General features: G+C 52.8%; 1 protein-coding gene across 1 annotated transcript in view; it reads right to left on the reverse strand.

Annotated features, from left to right (window-relative positions):
- The window catches only part of NHS (NHS actin remodeling regulator), a 222,912-nt gene extending 197,713 nt beyond the window's left edge, over positions 1 to 25,199 (reverse strand). Inside the window, exon 1 of the mRNA XM_054397001.1 lies at positions 24,809 to 25,199. Within this exon, the coding sequence (XP_054252976.1) occupies positions 24,809 to 25,199 (391 nt within the window). The remainder of the gene's footprint in view (positions 1 to 24,808) is intronic.
- Between the last annotated feature and the right edge of the window lie 680 nt (positions 25,200 to 25,879).

The following is a 25,879-nucleotide window of genomic DNA, read 5'->3' on the forward strand; positions in this document are numbered from 1 at the left end:
CAGAGGTTCTCCACCCCCCTGATCATCTTCATAGCCCTCCTCTGGAGCTGCTCCATCAGCTCCATGTCCTTTTTGTGTGGAGGGCCCCAGAGCAGTATCTTGTAACTCTGTCAACAGTTTCTTTAGACTAATTGAAGATGTGCTGTCAGAAAAAAAAAAGGGAAAGCAAAGGGAAAGCAAAGGGAAAGCAAAGGGAAAGCAAAGGGAAAGCAAAGGGAAAGCAAAGGGAAAGCAAAGGGAAAGCAAAGGGAAAGCAAAGGGAAAGCAAAGGGAAAGCAAAGGGAAAGCAAAGGGAAAGCAAAGGGAAAGCAAAGGGAAAGCAAAGGGAAAGCAAAGGGAAAGCAAAGGGAAAGCAAAGGGAAAGCAAAGGGAAAGCAAAGGGAAAGCAAAGGGAAAGCAAAGGGAAAGCAAAGGGAAAGCAAAGGGAAAGCAAAGGGAAAGCAAAGGGAAAGCAAAGGGAAAGCAAAGGGAAAGCAAAGGGAAAGCAAAGGGAAAGCAAAGGGAAAGCAAAGGGAAAGCAAAGGGAAAGCAAAGGGAAAGCAAAGGGAAAGCAAAGGGAAAGCAAAGGGAAAGCAAAGGGAAAGCAAAAGGGAAAGCAAAAGGGAAAGCAAAAGGGAAAGCAAAAGGGAAAGCAAAGGGAAAGCAAAGGGAAAGCAAAGGGAAAGCAAAGGGAAAATGTCTTTCCCTGCTCTGATTCTCCAGCACTGCCCACACTTTCAACCCTGACCCAGTGCAGTTCAGTGGTGAAGAGCTGTGGACTAATTCATGGCTTGTGAGTCAAGCAAGAAAATCAATCACTGGGTCCCAGTAGGAGCCTTTATCTGCAGAGAAGAAAAAGCCTGGGGTGGTTCCTTTCTTCTCATATACAATAAAATACAAATGGCTGCAAAGAATCTTGAAAGAGAAACTGAGATGTGGGAATCAATCTAAGAACTGGAGGTATTGCAGTTTAAATGTGAGGATGGATAGAGATTTAATGTGCAGGGACATCAGAGACTACAGCTAAGGTTCAAACTGAGCCACAGCCAGAGAAGCTGTGCTGCTGCTTTCCCAGCTCTCTGCCCTGCTGGGGTCACCAGGCTGTTGTTGTGTGAGAGTGGAGAAAGGAAAGGGAAAAAGAAGTTCTCAAATCATCTTTGGGGTTTTTTCAGCCTCATCTGCCACTGCTCTGCCTGCAAGAGGCTCTACTGAACACAAACCTTTTGCTTCACTAATTTTCTTCCTCATTTATGGAGGAAATGTTCTTCTGCCTGTATAGGGCAGCTATCACAGACTGCGTATCTCTGCCAGGCCAGCCATAAGCTGATCCTTGAAACTCAGGTACAGAGTGCCAGGGGCTGGAAGGGACTTCCAGAGAGCATCCATCCAAGCCCCCTGCCAGAGCAGCAGCACCCAGGGCAGCTCACACAGGAACACAGCCAGGGGGCTTTGCAATGGCTCCAGACAAGGAGACTCCACAACCTCTCTGGGCAGCCTGCTCCAGCCCTCTGCCACCCTCACAGCCAAAAAGCTTTCCCTTCTCTTGCCCTGGCACCTCCTCTGCTCCAGTTGGCACCCAGTGCCCCTTGTGCTGTCCTTGGCCAGCCCTGAGCAGAGCCTGGCTCTGTCCTCCCCACACTGCCCTGCACATCTTTCTCCCCAGGGCAGCCCTCAGGCTCCTTTCTGTTCCTGTGGAACCTCCTCTGCTCCAGCTGGCACCCAGTGCCCCTTGTACTGGCATTGGATGTCAATGCCTCTTGTCCGACCACTGGATGTCAATGGAAGAGAGATCTCAGGTGGCCACAGAAGAGCTATTAAACATGTGAGCAGCACTTCTGAAGCAGTGTTGCCCTGAAACAAGAGCAGACTCCCAACACCCCAAGCCCAACTGCTGCTGCTTCAGCAAATGTCCCTCCAGCACTAGCTGGGGGCCTGCAGAACAACTTCTCTCTGAAACCTTCATCCTCCAAGCACTTAATGTAAGCCTCATTTTTCCTTTGAATGCATTTCAAGGACTCCTCCCTGCCTCAAAGTGCACTTGGGTAGCTTTTCTATCACCTGATGCTTGTAAGACAATGGAAGTTCCCCACCAACTCTGTCTTTTGCTATGTGCCATGTCCTGCTCCTGTTGGGTCCTCCCAGCAGTGAGGCTCAGATGCAGGCAAGGCACAAATGAGGGAGCTGAAAGACTCAGGTTTGCCACACCTGTGCTAGCTGGGGGTCTGCAGCACAAACAGGCACCTCCAGACACAGAATCAGCAGCATCCAGCTGGCCACATTACTGCTGGGGTGGAGCCACATGAAGGATGTGGAAAGCATCAGCTGTGCTAGAGGCAGCTCAAGGAATCATAAAAAGTTTTTTTGCCCTGGAAAGTTGCAGTCCTGTGCTGCCTCTGTTGTATTGTCCCTCTCCCTTTCCCCTCTCTCCTTCCCGTATCTTAGAATCATAAAATTGTTAGGATTGGAAGGGACCTCAAGGCTCATCCAGTTCCAACCCCTCTGCCATGGGCAGGGACACCTCACACTAGAGCAGGCTGCTCACAGCCACATCCAGCCTGGCCTCCAGGGATGAGGCTTCTACCAGGAAGGAAGGAAGGAAGGAAATGGTAAAGCCAGGTGAGAAACTGGAACCAAATAGGCTCAGGACCCACTGATAAGACATGTGACTGGAAAACTATTAGATGGAAAAACAAAAGCAAGCCCAGCATCAGGAGCTGAGGTGATGAATTGTTCCAGACAGGAGCCTGTGCACCACTTGCTCTTCCTGTCCCATCTCCTCTTACAAAGCTGTGATGCCACAAAAATGCTCCCTCAGCTTCTCTTTGACTTCAGTTTCAGCAGGGACTGAAAGCAAAGGGATTTGGATTTCTCTTTCAGCTCTGCTTAGGCTTTCCAACCCATTTTGGAATCTGTCTCTCATTTTTTATCTTTGGGTTTAACAAAGACTGATGGCCTCCCTGAGGAAAAACAGGTGGGGAGGCAGCACAGGTGGGTGATATCATGCCCATAAATCTTCCTTCCCAAACAAACACAGCTTTCTCTCCTTGCAAAGCATGGCTCTGCTAAGGCCCAGGCTTTGTTCTTCAGGGAAGAAGAAAACTCTTTCAAGTGTGTCAGGGATGAACATGGCAGCTAACCAAGATGCTCAGGCCTCTAGCCTCAGTCACTTATCAGATGAATGCAGATCAATGCAGGATTCTGTGTTGTTCACTTCCAGTGGATGAGGTCATGGGGATCAGATAGCACAGCCTGGAAAGGCTGCAGACTTGAGATGGGAGAGACAGGGGGGCCAGAGACAAAGTGAGGATAAAGGAGCTCTCAGAACACACACAGAGGACACTGCTGTCTGCAGCCACCTTGGAGAAAGGAATGATAGAGAGAAATCACAGAAACATTCAGGTTGGAGAAGCCTCTCAGGGTCCCCAAGCCGAACCATTGACCCTACTCTGCAAGGGTCACCCCTAAACCATATCCCCAAGCACCACATCCAAACCACCTTGAAACACAGCCAGGCTTGGTGACTCCACCACCTCCCTGGGCAGCACATTCCCATCCCTCACCACTCTTGCTCAGACAAATGTTTCCTACTGTCCAGTCTAAACCTACCCAGGCAGCTTGAGCCCATTTCCTCTCATTCTATCACTAATTACCTGTGAGAAGAGACCAGCACCAACCTCTCTACAATGTCCTTTCAGGTGGTTGTAGACAACAGTGAGGTCTCCCCTCAGCCTCCTCTTTTCCAAACTAACCATTCCCAGCTCCTTCAGTTACTCTTCATAGAACATGGAATTGTCAGGGTTGGAAGGGACCTCAAGGCTCAGGTAGTCCCAACCCCCCTGCCATGGGCAGGGACACCTCACACTAGAGCAGGTTGCTCACAGCCACATCCAGCCTGGCTGCAAAAACCTCCAGGGATGGGGCTCTGAGCCCCCATTCATAAGATTTATTCTCCAGTAGAGGCGTTCCAGAGACAGCTTTAAAAATAATTAGTGGAGTGAAAAGATGGTGAGAGACTGGAGAGGGCTGGTGTGTCAATGGAGACAGAAGGGCACATGAAAGAGGTGCACAAAGTGGTGAACAGCACAGAGTAAGAACTCCAGGAGTCTTTAATCATCTGGTTTTGTAATGCAAGAACAGGTATTCAGAGAACCCTAGAATGGTTCAGGCTGGAAGGGACCTCAAGCTCATGTCCTCCAACCTCCCCTCCATGCCCAGGGACACCTCTCAACCACACTCAGCTGCTCAAGGTCTCATCCAGCCTGGCCTTCAACACCCCCAGGCAGGAGGAAGCCACAGCCTCCCTGGGCAGCCTGTGTCAGACTCTCACCAGACTCACACTCAACAACTTCTTCCTCAGCTCCACTCTAACCCTGTTCTGCCTCAGCTTCAAACCATTCCCCCTTGGCCTGTCTCTAGACACCTTCAGCCAAAGTTCCTCTGCAGCCTTCCTGCAGGATCCCTTCAGGTCCTGGCAGGCAGCTCTGAGGTGTCCCTGGAGCCTTCTCCTCTCCAGGCTGCACACCCCCAGCTCCCTCAGCCTGTGCTCACAGCAGAGCTGCTCCAGCCCTTGCATCATCTTTGTGGCCTCCTCTGGACTCTCTCCAGCAGCTCTGTGTCCTTCTCCTGCTGGGGACCCCAGAGCTGGAGGCAGGATTGGAGGTGAGGTCTGAGCAGAGCCAAGGGGCAGAATCCCCTCCCCTGCCCTGCTGCCCACACTCCTCTGGCTGCAGCCCAGGACAGGACAAATTCAGAGAAGTCCGGATTCAGAGCAGTGAAAGCAATTCCACAGAGCTCCCAGGCAAGGCACAACTCATCCAGGGGGCTGCTGGTCACATTTCAGCACTGAGGCCAAGAATTTAGGAGGAATTTCCAACAACAACAAAGAAAAAAAACTAACAGACCAAAACCAACCAACCAACCAACAAAACCCCAAGCAAACAAAGCCCCAAACACACCCTGCCAGCACAATCAATAGTAGCACAAACAATGACAACACAGAGTGAAAAAACCCAAACCAACCCATGTGAGAAACTTGTGCTCCAGGGAAGCTGTCCAAACCCAATCTTCCTTCTCCAGCAGAAAGCTTCAAGTGTGGGCAGTTGCTACTATTTCTTACTACAGCACTTCTTACACTTTGCTTGCACCATCTGGTACCAGCCAGGGCTTTTCCCATCCACACTGTTTTCCTGAGTACTTGAGGATTGCTGTTGATAAAGATGTGCAGGGTGAGTACCCAGAGCCTGGAGCCAGGCTCTCTGGGTGATGCCCAATGCCAGTACAGGGGCAGTGCTGGAAGGCTGAGGCAGAGGAAGTCCCATGGAAACAGGAGGAAATTTTTTTTGTCACTGTGAGGGTGCCAGAGCCCTGGAACAGGCTGCCCAGGGGGGTTGTGGAGTCTCCCTCTCTGGAGATATTCACCACCCACATGGATGTGTTCCTGTGTGATCTGCTCTAGGTGCTCCTGCTGCCACTGGGTAGATTTAGACTGGACAGTAGGAAGCATTTTTCCCAGCAAGAGTGGTTAGGCACTGGCACAGGCTGCCCAGGGAGGTGGTGGAATCCCCAAGCCTGGCTGTGTTTCAAGGTGGTTTGGATGTGGTGCTTGGAGCTGTGGTTTAGGGGTGAGCCTTACAGAGTAGGGTTAATGGTTGGTGATCCTGAAGGGTTTTTCCAACCTGCATGCTTCTGTGATTTCTGTGGTTCTGTCATGATCCCAAGGTGGCTCTTGGCCGAGATGAGCAAGCACTGATGTCCTTCATCTCTCCTGCAGATGAGGAAAGTGAGAGCTAGGACTACATGGGCTCACAGGGGCTTGGCAGAGGACAATGGACAATGTAGCCTGCTGGGCACAGTGACCTGCTTCATCCTAACCATGCCCAGGCATCGAGCCAGCCATCACCAGCCTTGGACTGTACAGGCTTTGGGATGCCTCCCCAAGGAGCTGAGCTATCCATGCCCCTTCGTGGTGCCTAAAGCAGAGCTTCTGCCTTAAGTGAATCTTAAGAGTGGCAGAATGGAAGGGGTTGGAAGTGTGGAGCAGAGCCAGCAGCTGGGGAACAGGGAGCCTGGGGCAGAAGGGGCACCCTTGGTACAGCTCAGGCCACAAACAATGGGACAGAGGGCAGGGAAAAACATAAACGGGAAGGATCCAGCTTGCTGTGAGTGCTCCACATGCCCACTCCTTTTAGTGAGCTCCCTCAGAGAGGTAAAGAAAAAGAAAAGCAAAGCCCCAGAAGTGATTCATGAGGGCACAGCAGCTTTGTCCTCCTGAATAATGAGCTAACGGTCGAGACAGCCCCGACGCCTTTCACAACCCCTTCAGCTCCTGCTTTGTTCTCAGGCCCTGCCCAGCCAGCGGCTGGGGAAGTTCCTCTGCCTCAGCAGCGTGCCAGCAAGGGTTAAACACCGAGCTACAAAAGGCCACTGCCATTGTACACGAGGCCTGGCAGCTGGGTTTGGGTGATTCCACTTTGCACAGAGTCTTTTTCTCTCCACTGCAACCCCTCAACAACAACAACAACAAAAAAAGCAGCTTCTCCCCACCAGTTAATTCTCTGCCTGGAGAATGCCAGCACAGCTCCAATCATCAGTGAGACATTCCAGCACCAAGTTCAGGGTCAAAATCAGACCTGGGCTAAGCTTTCAAAGAGAAAAGCTCTCACAAAAGCCCTACCCACGAAATCATTTAAGGAGAAGGCAGAATTTGGGCTCTGTCTATTCTGTTGGGGATTCCACACCCCCCACCCCCCAAAAAAAAAACCCTCCTCTTTCCATTTCTAAGAGTTCCCAGATAAGAACATCTGCTTTGAAATCGTCTCAGAGCTGCTTTGGAGTTTCTGCAGGGCACAACAACACAATCAGCTGCTTTTTATTAACTTAATTGTTTGTGGAGCAGTACTGCTGAATGTTCAACCATTCATCACTGTGCACCAAGCCACTGGGGCAGAGCCAGCAGCAGAAACCTTCTGTGTTTGCCAGTTCTGGTCCAGCAGCACTAACCAGTAGCTGAATGCTGCTCACCTTGCCTGAGCAGGCACTCACAGGATGTTAAGGCTTGGAAGGGACCTCTGGAGAGCTTCCAGTCCAACCCCCCTGCTAGAGCAGGACCACAGAATCCAGCACAGGTCACACAGGAACACATCCAGACAGGGCTGGAAAGGCTCCAGAGAAGGAGACTCCACAACCTCTCTGGGCAGCATGCTCCAGGGCTCTGGGACCCTCCAAGTCAAGAAGTTCCTCCTCGTGTTGGCCACCTGTGCACACTGCTGGTGCATCTTCAGCTGCTTATCCACCACTACCCCCAGATCCTTTTCCCCCAGGCTGCTTTCCAGCCACTCTGCCCCAAGCCTGGAACATTGCTTGGGGTTGTGCATGACCTGGGTACTTGGTCTTGTTAAACCTCACACACCAGACCCTGGCCCATGGATTCAGCCTATCCAGATCCCTCTGCAGGCCCTTCCCACCTCTGAGCAGATCAACACTGCCACCCAATTTGGTGTCATCTGCAAACTTACTGAGGGTGCACTCCAATCCCCTCACCCAGATCAAGAGATTAACCAGGGCTAGCCCCAAAGCTGGCTCCAAAGCTGAGCTGAGCCCTGGGGAACACCACTGGTGGCCAGCCGCACTCAGTCTGACCTACAGCCTGCTAGAGGCAAGTGGGGTCTGACTTCTCTGCAGGTCTTCCCAGTGGCTCAGAGCAGTGGCACTGGTGCCTATAAATGAAAAAGTATAGTCCTTGAAGCCTTTGACCATGGCACTTCAAGCCCTGAATCGCTTCAAGGACTGGATTATAGAGGAGTACACAAAGGAAACAGAAAATGCCAGAGAGCTCAGCCTGATTTTTGCAGCTGTGCACTCTGTAACTACTCTACCTGACCTGATTTTGCCTCTCTGCAATGACCAGAGGTGGGCAAGCTGTGCAGTGAGGCAGCAAGGGGTGGATGCAAGGAAAGGCAAGCCCCAATTTGTCCTGCAGTGTCTGCTGATCTCACAAGCAGGCACTCAAAGCAGTTCTGAAACGTGAGGCCAAAGCAGTGCTGCTGACCCTGCTGGGAACAAAAAGCACTTTGTAATCATGTCCCAAACTGGGAACCATGGAACCATAGAATTGTCAGGGTTGGAAGGGACCTCAAAGCTCAGACAGTCCCAACCCCTCTGCCATGGGCAGGGACACCTCACACCACAGCAGGTTGCTCACAGCCACATTCAGCCTGGCTGCAAAACCCTCCAGGAATGAGGCTTCCACCACCTCCCTGGGCAACCTCTGCCAGTCTCTCACCACCCTCATGGGGAACAACTTCTTCCTAACATCCAATCTCAATCTCCCAACTTCTAATTTTGCTCCATTCCCCCCAGTCCTATCACTCCCTGACACCCTCACAAGTCCCTCCCCAGCTTTCTTGGAGCCCCCTTCAGAACCTGGAAGGCCACCAGAAGGTCTCCTGGGAGCCTTCTCCTCTCCACACTGCACAACCCCAACTCTCTCAGCCTGTCCTCAGAGCAGAGCAGCTCCAGCCCTCTGCTCATCCTCATGGCCCTTCTCTGGACACCTTCCAGCACCTCCAGATCCTTCCTGGAACAGAGGCTCCAGAACTGTTCACAGAGCTCCAGGTGTGGTCTGAGCAGAGTGGAGCAGAAGGGGAGAATCCCCTCCCTGGCCCTGCTGGCCACACTTCTTTTGCTGCAGAAGTTTGATGCAAAGCCCTGCTCTGTACCCATCTCCCACTGCACTTCCAAGAATGGGGATCTCCACCTCCACTGAAAGGAACAAAGCTGCAGACCTGGGTTAGCAAGGTGAGGGAGATATAATTACATTTTACAAGCCACCTGCAGGCCTTGAGTAAACTATTGCTTCATTGGCTCATTCTTCTGAAATTCCCTTTGGTAAAAGAAGATCCTCACTCATGATGGTTTCTTTGATCCTTTCCAACACTGAGCAGCTGGATGAAGGCGGCAATTTTCTTTCCCTGTGTGTTCCCCTGTTTGTTTCCCTGAGTGTCAGCCTGCTGCAGCAGACAGTCCCCACTCCTGCTGTGACATTCTGCCTGGGCTGCAGCCAGAGTGTGGGCAGCAGGGCAGGAGAGGGGATTCTGCTCCTTGGCTCTGCTCTGCTCAGACCTCACCTCCAATCCTGCCTCCAGCTCTGGGGTCCCCAGCAGGAGAAGGACACAGAGCTGCTGGAGAGAGTCCAGAGGAGGCCACAAAGATGATGCAAGGGCTGGAGCAGCTCTGCTGTGAGCACAGGCTGAGGGAGCTGGGGGTGTGCAGCCTGGAGAGGAGAAGGCTCCAGGGACACCTCAGAGCTGCCTGCCAGGACCTGAAGGGATCCTGCAGGAAGGCTGCAGAGGGACTTTTGCTGAGGGGGTCTGGAGACAGGCCAAGGGGGAATGGTTTGAAGCTGAGGCAGAGCAGGGTTAGAGTGGAGCTGAGGAAGAAGCTGTTGAGTGTGAGGATGGTGAGAGTCTGGCACAGGCTGCCCAGGGAGGCTGTGGCTGCTTCCTGCCTGGGGCTGCTGAAGGACTTGAGCATCTGAGTGTGGTTGAGAGGTGTCCCTGGGCACGGTGGGGGAGGTTGGAGGAGCTGAGCTCTGAGGTCCCCTCCAACCTGAGCCACTCTACACTCAACTCTGCTTATCCCATGCATGATCTCTTCTAAGGCACTGCAGGTCCTGACAAATGCCAGCAGCACTGCTCATGAGGTAGTCATGGGGGGTCAGCCTTCATGTCTCCTCAGGCACAGTAAAGAACTTCCACCTCAGGACACTGCTTGTGCCCTTCCCAGCCTCTGGCAGCATGTTTGGGAAGGTTTGCCTCCTAACACATTCTGCCCTGCTCACATCCCCTCAGGAATCCCAACCAAACTTCAAGCTCCCCCAAATCCTTTTTTGCTGGATCCCCTCTTTCTTAAAGAGATTCCAATCTTATCACTGAAATATTCTGTGCCCCGCCCAGGGTGAGGCTGCTTTGGCCAGGGGGGCTGGACTGGATGATCCCTGGAGGTCCCTTCCAGCCCCTAGCATTCTGTGATTCTGCAGGTGAATGCCACCTGCACTGCCTCTGCTGTGCTGGTGCAGTATGGAGGAGCAGGAAAGATTAGTTTAATAAGGCACTAAGGTGATGGTAACAAAAGCAAAGCTACAGCTTTCCATAACATCAGATTTACTCTATTAAGCTTTTAATACTGCAAGAGATTAACAGTGACAGATTCAGCTGTAGAGCAGCAAAAGCTGCTGCAGTTCTTGCAGCTCTCCCATTAATCACATTTAAACAGGCTGCTAACAGATGGGCATCACAGAGGGCTGGGGCTCCCACCAGTCACTGCCAACATAGAGCATGGATGGGAGAGCTCCTGGCTGCGGCAGCTGCTGCTGCAACTCAGAGTTTGTCCATGCAGGCACTTTGTTACTGCTTTTGTTGTCTATGATTGCCAGAAAAGCTCCAGGGAAACAACATGACAGACTTCAGCGCAGGTGAGTGGGCAGGGGAAGGGAGGGGGGAGCAGAAAGAATCAAAACAAGACCACCCACACAAAGTTCTTCCAAGTTCAACACTTCTCAGGGATGAGCAGGACTTTGCCACAAGACAGGGAGAGCCTCACCTTCCCCTCTCCAGGGACAGCCTGACCTTCCCCTCTCCAAGCCTTCTTCCAAGACCAGCACTCACACAAACCTCTTCCCAAAGCCTGGAAGCAAGGGCAAGCTGTGAACAGTGAGGAGGCAAAGCCCAGGCTGGTAGAAGAGGGGATCCCAATCCATCCACCTCCTGCATCAGTGCAGGTGGGAAGCTCAGGTGGCCCTTACCTGAGCGAAGCTGGGAGAGTAGCTGAGAACCACAGCCTGAGCACTCAGCAGCCACATCTCTGCTGTTTGTTAAACTTCCCAGCACTGGGTTTTAATTAAATCCAGTCCCAAAGTGGAGCCTCACCTTGACAGGACTGTAATTAAACAGGACACCTTGTCTGCAGCATAAGAAAGCTCAGAGCTCCTCTCTCAGCCAGGCCTCCAAAGGTGGATTGGCAGCCACAGAAAGTCAGCCCAGCCTCAGGTGAGCTCTCACAAAGCAAGAGCTGCAGCTCTCCAAGAGGAAACACTGCCTGCTGCAGTGGGCAGGACAGCCTCACCCAGAGGTGCTGCCTGCCATCAGGAATCACAGAATCAGCCAGGCTGGACAAGACCTCAGAGCTTATCAAATCCAACCTATTGCCTAACCCCTAACACCTCCTGACAACTAAACCATGGCTCCAAGTGCCACAGCCAAGCTTTTCTTGAACACCTCCAGGGATGGGTACTCCACCACCTCCCTGGACAGAACATCCCATGGCCAATTACTCTTTCTGGGAAAAACTTTGTCCTCACACCTCGAGCCCAAACTTCCCCTGGGGCAGCTTGAGACTGTGTCCTCTGCTTCTGTCACTGCTTGCCTGGGAGAAGAGACCAACCCCCCCCCCTGGCTACAACCTCCCTTCAGGGAGCTGTAGAGAACAATGAGGTCTCCCCTGAGCCTCCTCTTCTGCAGACTGCACACCCCCAGCTCCCTCAGCCTGTGCTCGCAGCAGAGCTGCTCCAGCCCTTGGATCATCTTTGTGGCCTCCTCTGGCCTCTCTCCAGCAGCTCTGTGTCCTTCTCCTGCTGGGAACACCTGAACTGGAGGCAGGATTGGAGGTGAGGTCTGAGCAGAGCAGAGCCAAGGGGCAGAATCCCCTCTCCTGCCCTGCTGCCCACACTTCTCTGGCTGCAGCTCAGCACACAGCTGCCTGCTGGGCTGCAGGAGGGCACTGCTGGCTCCTGGGGAGCTGCTCAGCAATCCATGCACCAAACACATAGAAAAATGTCAAAGTGCTTCCCCATCCACTCCCATCCTGCTGCCGACTCCCCTCTTACATATCAACACCCTTCTGCTGGAGGCTGCACAGGACACAGGCAGGGCAGCATGAGCTGCACACCAACCCTGTGCAAAGGAAGATGCTGCCTTGGAAAGCAGCTAGGACTCAAAGAGAGAGCAGAAGACAAGCATCAGGCACTCTGTGTCCCCAGAGCTGCTACGCAGCCTGTCAGGGAAGGGGAGAAGGGGAGGTGGGAGACACAGCTCACTTGCTGCTATAAATGGCATAGGAAAGCAGGAAGGAAAATGGCTGCAGGACAGAAGACAAACCTCTGATGTGGTTTCCTGGTCAGTATGAAACCAGAATCCTCACTCCCCAAGCTCACAATGACATTTGCAAAGCCACATTCCAGTGTCCACATTGTGCTTGGCTAGGTCTGGGCTGGCATGGGACTTGCAGGGATTCATGTGGCACTCCCAACTCACCCCCACAACTCCACAACACAGCAGAGAGAAGGAAAGAAAACCTCAGGTAGGTTTCCCCAGGACCTCCAAGGTTATCAAATGCCCTGCTGGCCACACTCCACTTGATGCAGCCTAGTCCTTAATCCATCTTACAGGGAAAGCTGAGCTTTGGCTTGCTCACTGTGTGCAAGACTTCAGGCAATTGGATGTAGAGACCAAGACTTCAGGTTCCTGCAGCAATGCTGGTGGCAGGGGAACAGAGTGGCTGTAGAAGGGGAGGCTGAATCTCTTCAGCATGCCTGTGATGATGCTAACTGCTGGGGTACAGGAAGGCCAGGGGAGCTGTGTTAGGTACAGCCCAAAGCAGCAGAATCTCTGCTGTGCAGCCAGAAGTGTTTTGGGTAAGTATGAGAAATTCACACACAGAGGCGAAGAACAGATCAATGTTTTATGTTCAAAATTTGGACTGTGCAGAACTATGTAACTCCCAGGGTAAGACACTGGGCATGTTAAGTGCTCAACCCATGATACCTGCTTTGTGTTGGAGCACTGAGCTGGTACCCATCTCTTGACTATCCTCCTGTGTACAAAACATCCCCAAAAAGCCAAGACCACTCCCATGCCAAGAACTGCTCCTCTTTTTCCTGCAACCAAACAAACCTCACATGGAAGAAGAAATGAAGCTGGGTAGGTACCTGAACCCACTTTGATTTGCATGACAAGTATTGAATCCTAATTCACCTCCCATTTCAGTTACAATTAAATCATTTCTTATCTCTCACTAAGAACTGGAGGTGAGACACTGGAACAGGTTGCCCACAGAGGTGGTGGGAGCCTCATCCCTTGAGGTTTTTAAGGCCAAGCTGGTCAAGGTCTTGAGCAACCTGAGCCAGTGGAAGGTGTCCCTGCCCACGGCAGGATGGGTTGGAACTGAATGATCTTTGAGGTCCCTTCCCACCTTAGCCATTCTATGAATCCACGAATCTATGTGTAAGAGCCTACAAAAGGTTTGCCTGTGAGGATCACAGCAAGTAACTGCTGCTTCTTGTGAGCTTCATCATCAGCAAGGTCTGAGCCCTGCAATCACCTGAAGTTGCAGGCCATGGAGAGAACATTGCTGATAGTCTTATGGGGTGCGGAGGGGTGTGTGTGTAAAAAGGAACAATATAAAAACAGCAACACAAACTAAGCAAAACTGAGCACACACAGAGAGCCCAGTTTTGCCTTTAAAGCAAATCCAGGGCCAGTGCATGCAGAGCAACTTTCCACTCTGTGCCTCTCAGCTCTAAAATTGCCCTAATCCTGCAGCCATTAACACAGCTTCAAGGAGAATCACAGAACTGTCACGGTTGGAAGGGACCTCAAGGCTCAGCCAGTTCCAACTCCCCTGCCATGGACAGGGACACCTCACACCACAGCAGGTTGCTCACAGCCACATCCAGCCTGGCTGCAAAACCCTCCAGGGATGAGGCTTCCACCACCTCCCTGGGCATCCTGTGCCAGTCTCTCACCACCCTCATGGGGAACAACTTTTTCCTAACATCCAACCAGAGCAGCACTGTTCCCCCCCCAGCTTGCCCTCTCATCCAGGCCAACTTAAAGTCTGTTCAAACGTTGCCGAGCTAACAAAAAACCCCAAATCCAACTCTGAGAAGACAGAAGGGGGACAAGCTGCAGAGTCCTGGTCAAGCCACACATATTTATAGCCCAAAAACACTGCCCTATGCTCATTCTCCTTCATCACATCCACACATCAGCAAGACAGCTCCAAACCTTCTCAAGGCACTCAGTCTGAGTGGCTGCAGTTCAACGTACAACTGCCCTGGCAGCTGAAAAGAAAGAGAAAACCACAGTGGCTTTGGAAGAATTACAGTGATCCTATTTAAAACCAACAAGAGGAGGTCATTCTGTGCTGGGACTCCACATGGCAGTGCCACGAAGCACTCCTGGAACCCAGCAGCACTTCAAGCACACAGTTCCTGGTGTGATTAAACCACTGAATCACAGAACATTAGGGGCTGGAAGGGACCTCCAGAGATCATCCAGTCCAACCCCCCTGCCAGAGCAGCAGCACCTAGAGCAGATTATACAGGAACACATCCAGGCAGGTCTTGAGTATCTGCAGAGAAGGAGACTCCACAACCCCCCTGGGCAGCCTGCTCCAGGGCTCTGTCACCCTCACAGTGAGGAGATTTTTCCTCCTGTTCCCAAGGAACTTCCTATGCCTCAGCTTCCACGACTGCCCCTTGTGCTGGCATTAGGCATCACCCAGCAGAACCTGGCTCCAGCCTCTGGGCACTCACCCTGCACATCTTTATCACCAGCAATGAGGTCACCCTCAGGCTCCTCCTCTCCAAGCTCAAGAGCCCTCAGCTCCCTCAGGCTCTCCCCATAAGATGTTCCACTCCTTAATCATTTTTGTGGCTCTGAGCTGGACTCTCTCAAGCTGTTCCCTGAGCTCCTTCTTGAAATGAGAGGACCACAACTGGACACAAGATTCCAGGGCAGAGCAGAGTAGGTCTCTGGACCTACTGACCACATCCCTTCTAACCCAGCCCAGGATGCCCTTGGCCTTCTTGGCCAAGAGAGCACATTGCTGGCTCCTGGTCAACCTCCCACCCACTCTGACCCCCAGGTCCTTTTCCTCTTCACTTTATTAGCTTCCCATCATTATGGCTTTCTTCCTGCCATCAGCCAAGAAGGCATAAGAAACGATTGTCCAACCTGAGTCTTCAGTTTAAAAGAGGGTGGTTATGTATCTGCTATAAAACCTACCCTAAAAACATGCCAGCTGTTAAGCAGAGCACTGCATTAGAGGCAGTTAGATTTGATGAGAATGGAACTGGAAAGCATTTGAGGCAGAGATTTCAGCTCCAACCAGCAACACACTGCCTGCTATCTTTTATTTTAATCATGCTCCTAGCCCTGCCTTTTTGAACTTCTGACAAATTCTCCTGTCTCCCTTTGCAGTTACTCACATATTGGTATATACATTCAAAGAGCAGAAGCAATTAGGACTGAAGCACAGACTCCCTTCTCTTGATGCTAATACATCAAAGGAAGTGGAAAAAAAAAGAAAAAGAAAAAGCCTTCCCCCAGCATCCACAGTGGGTAACAGAGAGCTGCTGCTGCTCCTCACAGCCTCACAGCTCAAGGAGTTCCAATCCAGAGTCTAATGTCAGCCTCTGATTACATGGAGATGCCTGGTGACTGGAAAGAACAGCCCCAGCTCTGACTCAGGCCACACAGCCCTGCAAGGAAGCTTTTCAGATGCCTGTGTGCATCATCCACACCAGCCAGGACTATTTTTAACCCCACTCTGGGCACCGAGGCGTAGCTTCCGAGAGCTCCCTGGGGGACTCTGCTTGCTCTGGGTCCATGCCCAGTCATGTGTGAAGGAAATGTGTCAGATTAGGGCTTTTATTTTCACAAAGAGCTGGTGCTCACCTCAACTTGATCTCCTTGGCTACCCAGCTCTGAGAGAGAAAGTGCAAGGTACTGCCTTTGAAGCAACCACACTTAACAGCCTGCCTGTGCCAGAAAGGAGAGGGAGAGGATGGGACCCGCTCATGTCAGGGAGCAGCAAGGGGCAGCTTCCCCTCTGTTCTCCCCATCACTGCATATCTCTGCCAGACCAGCCATAGTCTGATCCTTGAAACTCAATCACAGAGTGTGAGGGGCTGGAAGGGACCTCCAGAGAGCATCCATCCAAGCTCCCTGCCAGAGCAGCAGCACCCAGGGCAGCTCACACAGGAACACAGCCAGGGGGCTTTGCAATGGCTCCAGGGAAGGAGACTCCACAACCTCTCTGGGCAGCCTGCTCCAGCCCTCTGCCACCCTCACAGCCAAAAAGCTTTCCCTTCTCTTGCCCTGGCACCTCCTCTGCTCCAGCTGGCACCCAGTGCCCCTTGTGCTGTCCTTGGCCAGCCCTGAGCAGAGCCTGGCTCTGTCCTCCCCACACTGCCCTGCACATCTTTCTCCCCAGCACTGAGGGCAGCCCTCAGGCTCCTCTGCTCCAAGCTCCAAGCCCCAGCTGCCTCAGCCTGGCCTCACAGGGAGATCTTCCATTGCCTGCAGCAGCTTGGGGGCTCTGGGATAGACTCTCTCCAACACTTCCAGTTAATTACAGAGGTTTTGCCTTCTGTTCACTATGAAGCCACAGAGCAGGTGATGTCAGCAAACCCTGATTCTGCTGCTCCAGGACAGCAGCTGAGTGGCAACCCTCACACTGGGTAAGTTCTGTTTGCTTCCTTGCAGGCTCTCCCTTCAGCCCAAGGACATTTGAGAACTCTGAAAGTTTTCTGGAAGCATTCCAGCCCCTTCATCTTCCAGGATGGCAAACCACCATCTTTTTAGCATGTGAATCAACAGGTGAATGACCTCCCCATGCCCTCAGGAAGTTATCAGAGCCTGCTTGTATCTTGCTCTCCAGATCTCTCCCCTATCAGCAAGGGAACCAATCCATTATTTCCCTGGAAGGCTCATCTTAGGTTTCTGGATGAACACATCCATGACACTATAAAGGGCTCTTAAACAGAAACATGGAGTTTTAAAGGGGCTGAGGGAAGTGTTTCTGTTAAAGCCATTGGATTCACAGCAAGTGTGAGCTGTTCACAGCCTTGATCCTATTCCTCCTCTGCAGCTTCACTCCTGTGTAAAGGAGACCTCGTTGGTCTTAAAAGATTTAAGCTGTTTCCAACAGGATTTCTAATAAAGGCACTGAAAAACTCTTTGTTTGGCTCATGAGCATGAAGTTCCACTCCTGATTATGAGATTATGCAGTGAGGGGAATCCAGCTTTGAATACTTTTGGATATAAGGTCTTTTGCCTGGCAAAAAACACAACACCTCCAAACCCAAACAGTCCAAACCTGTTACATGAGTTCAAGTTCTAGCTGTGGGATGAAAAGGGAGGAACAGAACAGCAAAGGCTTTCCATACTCTACCAGTGGAAGACCAAATACAAGAGGTTTGGCAACATTCCCAAAGTTTGGGAATGGCTTCAGAGGAAAACCATGAGGGTGGTGAGACACTGGAACAGGTTACCCAGGGAGGTGGTGGAAGCCTCATCCCTGGAGGGTTTTAAGACCAGGCTGGATGTGGCTGTGAGCAACCTGCTGTGGTGTGAGGTGTCCCTGTCCATGGCAGGGGAGTTGGGACTGGCTGAGCCTTGAGGTCCCTTCCAGCCCTGACAATTCCATGACTCTGTGATTCTAAAACCACTTCTGTCTGCCATTCATCTCCTCCCAGGCTGTGCCAGGTGAGGGCTGGTGAGCCTACCTGAGCATTGGGCACACTGAGAGCCTCACTGGCTGGGCAGGACAAAGGAGTTTTATACTCTGCTTGTACCTGCAAAGAGACCAGAGCCTGCTTTTCACAAGACATTGCCCTGCCAAATCCCATCCCATCACCTTCCATCACCTACTAAATGGATGACCAAAACCAACATCTCTCAAGGCCAGCCCCTGACTGGTCCAGCTCTTGGGTAAAAGGGCTTCTGTTGCTGGTCTGTGAATAAAGATCAGGCATCTTCCTCCAGAATGAGGACACTCTAGCTAATGGTGCTCTAGCTAAGGTGGGGGTGGGATCCTCACAGGAGCAGGTTTTTCTTCCTCTGATCCTTTGTTGTACTGACAAAAGGAAAGGTAAGGAAGAAAGCTTTGGCCTCCTGCTCTTTTCCACTGCTAATTTGCTGTCAACCCTCTGCATTTAGAATCCAAGCACCGAGGAAATTCTCCAACTTTCCCACACCCACATCTTGGGCTATTTGCATTCCTGGGCAAGATGCAGTGGAGTGCACCAGAGGGGAGAGTCCTCTAACACAAAGCAGTGTGCAGCAACCAGCACAACCCCAAAACACCTCACACCTGGCAAGTGACGCCCAAAGTCCTTCTCCTCTTCCAAGAGGACCAGTGGAGACGATGTGGCATTTCCACTTGGGCAGGTGCAGGGCACAAAGCTGAGGGCAATGGATTGCCTCATCCAGCCCTGCTTTTCTGTGGAGGTTTTATCCTGCATGCAGCAAGGATTCCACAGGTTATAGGACTTGAATGTGCAAAGGGAGCTCTGAATACATCCTTGTGCCTCACATTCCCCAGGCTACACAGGTGGCTACCTCTAAAGGGTAACTACCCTTACACTGAGATCTGCTTCTACACTCTAAAGCACCATCATATAGCTAAGGCAAGCTAGAAACCTGCTCTGTGTCCAGAATCACAGAACCTATATGGCTGGAAAAGACCTCCCTCCAAGCTCATCCAGCCCAACCTTTGACCCAGCACTGAAGGCTCAACACTAAACCATGTCCCTAAGCACCAGCTCCACACATTGCTTCAACACCCCCAGGGGTGGTGACTCCAGCACTACCCTGGGCACACCATTCCAATGGTTTAGAGCCCTTCCAGTGAAGAAATATTTCCTAGCATCCAGCCTGAACCTCCCCTGGCACAGCTTGAAACCATTTCCTCTGCTCTTGTCCCTTTCCACGAAGGAGCAGAGGATGCTCCCTCCTCACTCCAACCTCCCTTCAGGGAGCTGTAGAGCAGTATCTGAGATACCTTTATGTAGATATGGCCAAGCCATGGAGGTTTACACTTGCACCTCAGTGCAACAGAAAATCCCCAGAGTGAAAACTGCACGTGAAATTCTTCAGGACTTTGTGAAGCTGTGATGCAGCACAACACTTATCTACTCAACTTGCACCTTCTTCTTTTCTCTTTCCACCTACTCTGAAGCTCCTACAAACCTGCCTGAGGATTTCTGCAAGGATGCTCACCAATAGACAGCCTGGGACAGCCTGAAGGTGCAGCTGCATCCTGAGATGGAAGCAGTGCTGGAAGGAGGCCAGAGAGGGGCCACAAGGATGAGCAGACGGCTGGAGCTGCTCTGCTGTGAAGACAGATTGAAAGAGTTGGTGCTGTTCGGTCTGGAGAAGAGAAGGCTCCAGGGAGACCTTCTTGCGGCCTTCCAAGATCTGAAGGGAGCTATAAGAAAGTTGGGGAGGGACCTTTCAGGGTGTCAGGGAGTGAAAGGACTGGGGGGAATGGAGCAAAACTAGAAATGAGTAGATTGAGATTGGATGTGAGGAAGCATCTTAAGCATGAGGGTGGTGAGAGACTGGCAGAGGTTGCCCAGGGAGGTGGTGGAAGCCTCATCCCTGGAGGTTTTTGCAGCCAGGCTGGATGTGGCTGTGAGCAACCTGCTGTGTTATGAGGTGTCCCTGCCCATAGCAGGGGGGTTGGAACTGGCTGAGCCTTGAGCTCCCTTCCAACTCTAACAATTCTATGATCTCTAGATTCCATTTTAGCCAGAGTTGAGACTTCAGCACCTGAAGTGGCAGAGGAGGGGAGGCATTATCTGACAAGCTTTGGGCCCAGCACGTGTTTTGTAGGAATGGTAGGAGTGTGGCAGAAGGCACAGGAAAACCTTGCAATTGGCTAAACATTGCCCTGCAGTGCTCAGAACCCAAACAGTGTGTAAAAACAACAACAAACACACACACACACACACAAAACCCCTCCACACCAAACAAACACAAAAAGCAAACCAAAACCCCAAACCAAACATCACCAAAACAAAAACAAACCACCCCAAACGCCCAAGGAAAGAAACAAAAGCAAAAGTGAAACTATCCAGGGCTTGGCTTCGGTAACTTGAGTTCAAACAGAAGAAATTCAGGTGGAGCCTAAAACGATGCAGAATCTATTCACAGCTGCCTTTTATAATCTCAATCCTGACACTTCATGGAAGCAGCAAAGCTTGTAGGGGAGCTCACAATAGCACGGGGGACCTCTGAAGAGCAGAGATCTCCACGCTCCTAAGTGGCTCTGTCACTGACTGCAAGCATGCAGCAAAAAAAACCAAAACTCAGGTGTGGAATAGTGGAGCAGGGAAGATACAGAGCAGGGAAACCACACAGCTTTGAGGTGCTGGGTAACACATTGATGCTTTCCAAAAAAAAAAAAAGAAAAAAGAAAAAAAGGAAAAAAATAAAGCCTGGAATGTGTGGCATTCTCTGGGATGCCAGGGTGCAAAGAGGATCTTGTTAATGAGGGCTTTCAAAATCTGCTGCTGCCTGGTCACTGCCAATTGATTCAGAAAGCAAGATGGTTTACATCATCAGTTTCTGAGAGGTACAATGTTCCACTTGTGGGCCCCTGAACTGAGAATTCATCCTTCCAGACAACAGCAGAGGCAGCCAGTCCCAGGTCTGCACACGAATCCAGCACTTACAGAATCGCCAGGGTTGGAAGGGACCTCAAGGATCATCCAGTCCCAACCCCCCTGCCATGGGCAGGGACACCTCACACCACAGCAGGTTGCTCACAGCCACATCCAGCCTGGCTGCAAAAACCTCCAGGGATGAGGCTTCTGCCACCACTTCTCCTACCTTTCCCTGTATCACCCAAGATAATCAAGATGCTGATAACAGAACTGGGCAATACCACACTGCTCAGTTCTCTTGCTTGGCAGTAAAGGAAACTCTGAGCACCAGGCAGCCTGACAACCACCATGTCACTCCCACATGGTTCTGCTTTAGGAGCAGCCCCTGGAGCTTGCTCATGATGAAAAGCAGTAAAGCACTTGGAGTGGCAGAAGGGCAAAGCAGTTAGTTCAAGGAGCTGAGCAGGAAAATATTTCTCACCCTTGTTTCAATTCCACTCAGAGGGTGGGAAGGATTCAGATTTGCAAGATGCTAGCTGACCAGAGGCTCAGAACAGAGATGAAAGCACAGGCAGCATCTGAGAAGGCAGAGGCAAGGGACCTGGAGTGTTTGAAGGTGACCTGCTTGCAGCCACCCAGATTCAGTCCTTTACTGGGCCCAGCAAGGTGTTCCACGCTTTCTGAACAGTGGCAAAACCCAAAGAGCATCACACAGGTAAATACCTTCACAAGTATCTCAGAAGAGGAGTTTAAGTTCCTTCCTTACAGTAAAGCAGACCCAGTCCTGCAAACGTTCACCACCTCCACAGCAACACAGCTGAGAATGTTAAGGGGTCCTGGAGATTACAGTGGCAGTGATAAACATCACTGGGGGGGAAAAAAGGCCATGTGAAATTCATTTATCTCACCTGGACTCACCAAAGATGCTTCATTTGAAGAGAGTTTCAGTGTAAAATACTCCATCATTCTGTGAAATCCTAGGACATGCTGTTTTCAAGAGATCTCCTTTCCTGCTGCCCCTCCCTTTGGCATCACCTCTGCGATTGCCAAGGAATCACATCCTGGGCAAGGGACAGGGAAGCCCCTCTGTAACCACTGCCTCCAACAGCTCCTGAGATGGTGTCAGCCCTTTATTCCTCTTCCCCACCCATGCTGTGCCTTCACAAATGACTCTCAGAATCCAGCTGGCTTATGAAGCATGGAGAAAAAGGCCTTCCAGTGGCACAGCTCAGTATCTAGGGCATGTCTGGTAGCATTATTCTCAAACCACTATGCTGTGCTTGATGCTAAAACATCAAGAATGCCTCACTGTGGCAAGAGAGCCCAGCAGGTTCAAACTGAGTGCTTACAAAACATGTGGTCAGGGCAGTAACACAGCAGTACACATGGGCCAGGCAGCTCAGCACGTCCACTCCTGGCACACAACAAATTCCAGGTGACCATTACAGTCATGGCTTGGATGCTGTGGCTCCATGCCTGTCACCAACATGTTCTTCATGGTGCGAGTCCAAACCTCCAGCCAGTCCTGAGTTAAGTCTTAGATGTGCCATTTAGCACTGCCAAAAGAGAGCACAGAAGCCACCTCAGAGTCCCCATGATTGCTGTCAGCATGCCTTAGTGCGATGCTGGTAAGGTCTGGGGCAGCCCTGTGACCATCTGCTCACAACTGGGTGCAGTGACTTGAGTGTAATACCATCAGGAGTGAACTGTGTAGGCACTTCATGCTTAAAACAAACATTAGCATAGTCTTGCTGCAAGTCATAATGGAGGAGGAGGTGTCAGCCCAGCAAGGAGAAGCCACACTGTCATTAAACACTACAGCAAGGATGGGCAGCCTCCTGCCAGGCAGTTCTAACCAGCCCTTGGGAACACTGAGCAATCTGGAGGCCAAAGGAGGATGCTGCTGTGGGTGTGTATGGATTTGGGGGGGAGGGGGCAGGGGTGTGAGGAGAAGATATGCAGAGCAGTGCAGCTCAGCTCCAGGTTCTGTTTGAGGTGGTCAGACATAGCACTATGCAAACCCAGCTGTGCTGGGCCAGCACTGGGGATGGGGAATAAAAGCAGCTGGAGCATAGGGAGGAGCTGAAGGCTCCTGCACCTTAGGGTGGTGGCGAGACAGAATCACAGAAACATTCAGGTTGGAAAAGACCCTCAGGATCACCATTAACCCTACTCTACAAAGTTCAACCATTAACCATATCCCCAAGCACCACATCCAAACCACCTCTACACACATCCAGGGTTGGTGACTCCACCACCTCCCTGGGCAGCCTGTGCCAATTCCTGACCACTCTTGCTGGGAAAAAATTTTTTCCTACTGTCCAGTCTAAACCTACCCAGTCGTAGCTTGAGGCCATTCCCTCTTGTTCTATTACTAATTACCTGTGAGAAGAGACCAGCACCAGCCTCTCCACACCCTCCTTTCAGGTAGTTGGAGAGACTTTCACCTTTGAAACACGTGACACAGCACTGCACGGAGAGAAGTGACGAGGGCTGGGTGATGTGCCTGCGAGCAGCCGTATGGCTGGAGGCGAGGCAGACACCTCCCGGAGGACAGGTAGTGGCAGAGCCCTGCATTGTGGAACAGCCCTTGGCCGGCCAACCCAGGGACATCTGCAACCGCACCAGCGGCACTGAGCTGCGTATCGCATCGCGCACAGGGAGGGGGAGGAGGCAAGAAGGGAGGTGACAAGGAAGATCATGACCAAAAGTCTCTGCCTTTCCTAAAGAGAGAAGGCTTTAAGTGAAAGCAGAAAGAACACCACCAGAGCAGCGGAGCCTGCATTTATTATCAGAAGGGGAAAGCCAGACTCTCTAATTAAGCAGATGACATAACTGCGCTGTAATTTCAAGGGTTTGCAGCGTGCATTGAAAACAAGCTGCACTTGCACAATCCAGAAAGGGAAAAGCCGTAGGGATTAGAAAGGCTAAGCTCTGCTCTCACTTACCCACACTACATACCCACAGTTGCTCAGCTCCAAAGACTCACAGAGACGAGAACGCCGCACAAGAAGTTTCATTTCCTCGCCGCATCTGCCAAGCCTCCCTCTCACCGCGGCTCCCGGCACAGCCCCAGCACCCTGCTCTGATTACACACTCGTCCTGAAACCACAGAGAGCCTCCCCCCACCCCCTCGTGTCTGATCTACAGCTGATGTATATTAACGCATCACCAGCAAAGCCACTCCACAGCTGCCGATGATGTAGTTTAAATGAACACTTAAGGCTTGATTCTGTTAATCAGCACAGCTTCGCTGATCCGCGAGGACTTGTTTCTATCCCACACCATTCCAAATGGGAAGAAACACAAAGCACGATTTTTTCCCCCGCAGTCATTAAAAACACCTAGAAGAGGGCACGCTCGGGGTAAAGTCACTTCACTGTATCCACTGGAGGTACCCGGGATTTTGAGAGGAACGGCAGAAGGCACAAAATAAGCCAAATTCCCTTCACTGTATCCACTGGAGGTGCTCGGGATTTAGAAAGGAACAGCAGAAAGCACAAAGTAAGCGAAATGCCCCCTTCGAAGCCACCGCTTTTTCCTAAGCGAGACATCAAAAGCCAGGCAGCAATCTTCGCTGCTCCAGACTTCCAATCCGCTGCATTAGCTATCCAAAACACCCTGGGAAGCGTACGCGGCCGTGAGAGCACGAAACCATCAGCTGCTGTGAAGGGGAAGCCGCAGCCAGCACAAATCAGCAGCTGGTAGGGGCTGCGGAGCCTGTCACCGCTTTTCATGTTTGGGTGGAGAAGCAGCATTCGACCACATACTGCTCCTAGCACAAGGCGCACACTGCCTTAGATCTTTTTCCTTCCCTCCCCTCTCGCCCCTCGCTCCCGGTTCTTCGGGGCCACTCTTTGAACAGAAAGAAGTCATTAACCGAACTTCCTTGCTTTATGGCCCCGAAAGTTGGCCCACAACAAAATAGCTTCATCAGTTCTACTTAAGAGCTTAAAAATTTCCATCGGGAAGTCAGAGACGCATAGAAGGGGGGAGACAAATCCGCCCGGCAAAGGGGATAAGATCCAAAGATGCCCGGGGGCGGGGGCTCGGGCTCATCCCCACCAGCGCACTCGGAGCCCGGCTGACAGACGTTTGCCGGCCAAACCCTTGGCTTGCAGAAGATGCGCCCCGAGCCCCGCCAGCCAGCTCCTTACGTAAGGCACAAACCACTGACATCATCCCTCCCGCCGGCATCGCCGCGGCGCCCAGCGGCACCCACCGACCTGACCCGCCCGCCCGCGGCACGGCCTTTCCCCACCCTGCCGCCGGGGCTCCCTTCGCACCGGCTCCGGCCCCAAACTTTGAACCGAGGGTTACCGAGGGGTGGCTTCCTCAGCCGGCCCGGGCTGCGGTCCGCCCCATCTCCGCGGTACTTACGTACTGCCTCCTGCTTGGGGTCGAGGCCGCGCATAGCTCCCTGCAGCCCGGCTATGCGGCCGTGGAGCGCCCGGACGCGGCGGTGGGTGCCCTGGATGTCAGCCTCCACCTCCTGGAAGAGGGTGCAGGCGTGCCGGGCCACGTCGGAAAGCTGCCGGAGGATCCGTGACAAGGCCACGTTGCTGACCGAGCAGAGGTCCAATACCATCAGCACCGCCGCCGACTCTCTCTCCCCGCCGCCGGCTGCCTCCTCGCCCGCCGTCCCCGGCTCCTCCGGCGGCGCGTCCCGCAGCGGCGGCGGCTCCGGTCCCCAGCTGTCCTCCAGCACGGAGGCGGCAGGCTGCCTCCGGCACAGCCGCTGCGGCTCCACGGTCCGCTTGGCGAAGGGCATGGCCGAACCCTCGGCCGGGGCTCTCCCGGGCTCCCGCGGGCACTGGCAGGGTTCGCTGCCCTCCTGATGTTGTTGTTGTTGTTCCTCCTCTCCTCGCCGCCGCTCCTTGCCCCGCCGCCGTCACTCGCGAGCGGCCGCCTGCGGGCGGCTCATCGCCTCAGCTCCCTCCCTGCGCCGCTCTCCCGGGCTGCGAAGCGGCGGCCGCCGCCGCACCGCCGAGCATCCGCTGCCGCCGCCGCCGCGGGGAGCCGAGGCGCATCCGCGCCGCCTCGCTGCCTCTCGCTCGCTCCCTTCCACGCCGTCCCGCTCCGGCGGCGGGTGTGAAGGGGGGGCTCCTAAACCTGGAGAGAGGAATCCCGCGGCTGGCGAGGAGGAGCGAGCCACCGAAGCCGCCCGCCCGGTAGCGGCGGCGGAGGCGAGGGCGGTGCCGAGCGGCCGCCGCGGGGAGGCGCTGCAGGGCCCGGCGCGGCGGCGCTGGAGCCGTGGCCCCGGTGCGCCCGGCCGCGGGCAGGCGTCGGGGGTCGCTGTGAGTCGGTGACAGCAGCTCCTCCGGGAATCCGGCAGCTCGCACCGGTAGACTCTTCCGCTCCGTCCCCCAACCTCAGTCCTCCTTCCCTCCCCTGCCTTCCTCCCGCAGGAGCGCTACTCAGGTGCCAGGATGAAGGAGAAGGAAAAGATAC

The sequence above is a fragment of the Indicator indicator genome, chromosome 1, assembly GCF_027791375.1.
Source record: "Indicator indicator isolate 239-I01 chromosome 1, UM_Iind_1.1, whole genome shotgun sequence".
Lineage (NCBI taxonomy): Eukaryota > Metazoa > Chordata > Aves > Piciformes > Indicatoridae > Indicator > Indicator indicator.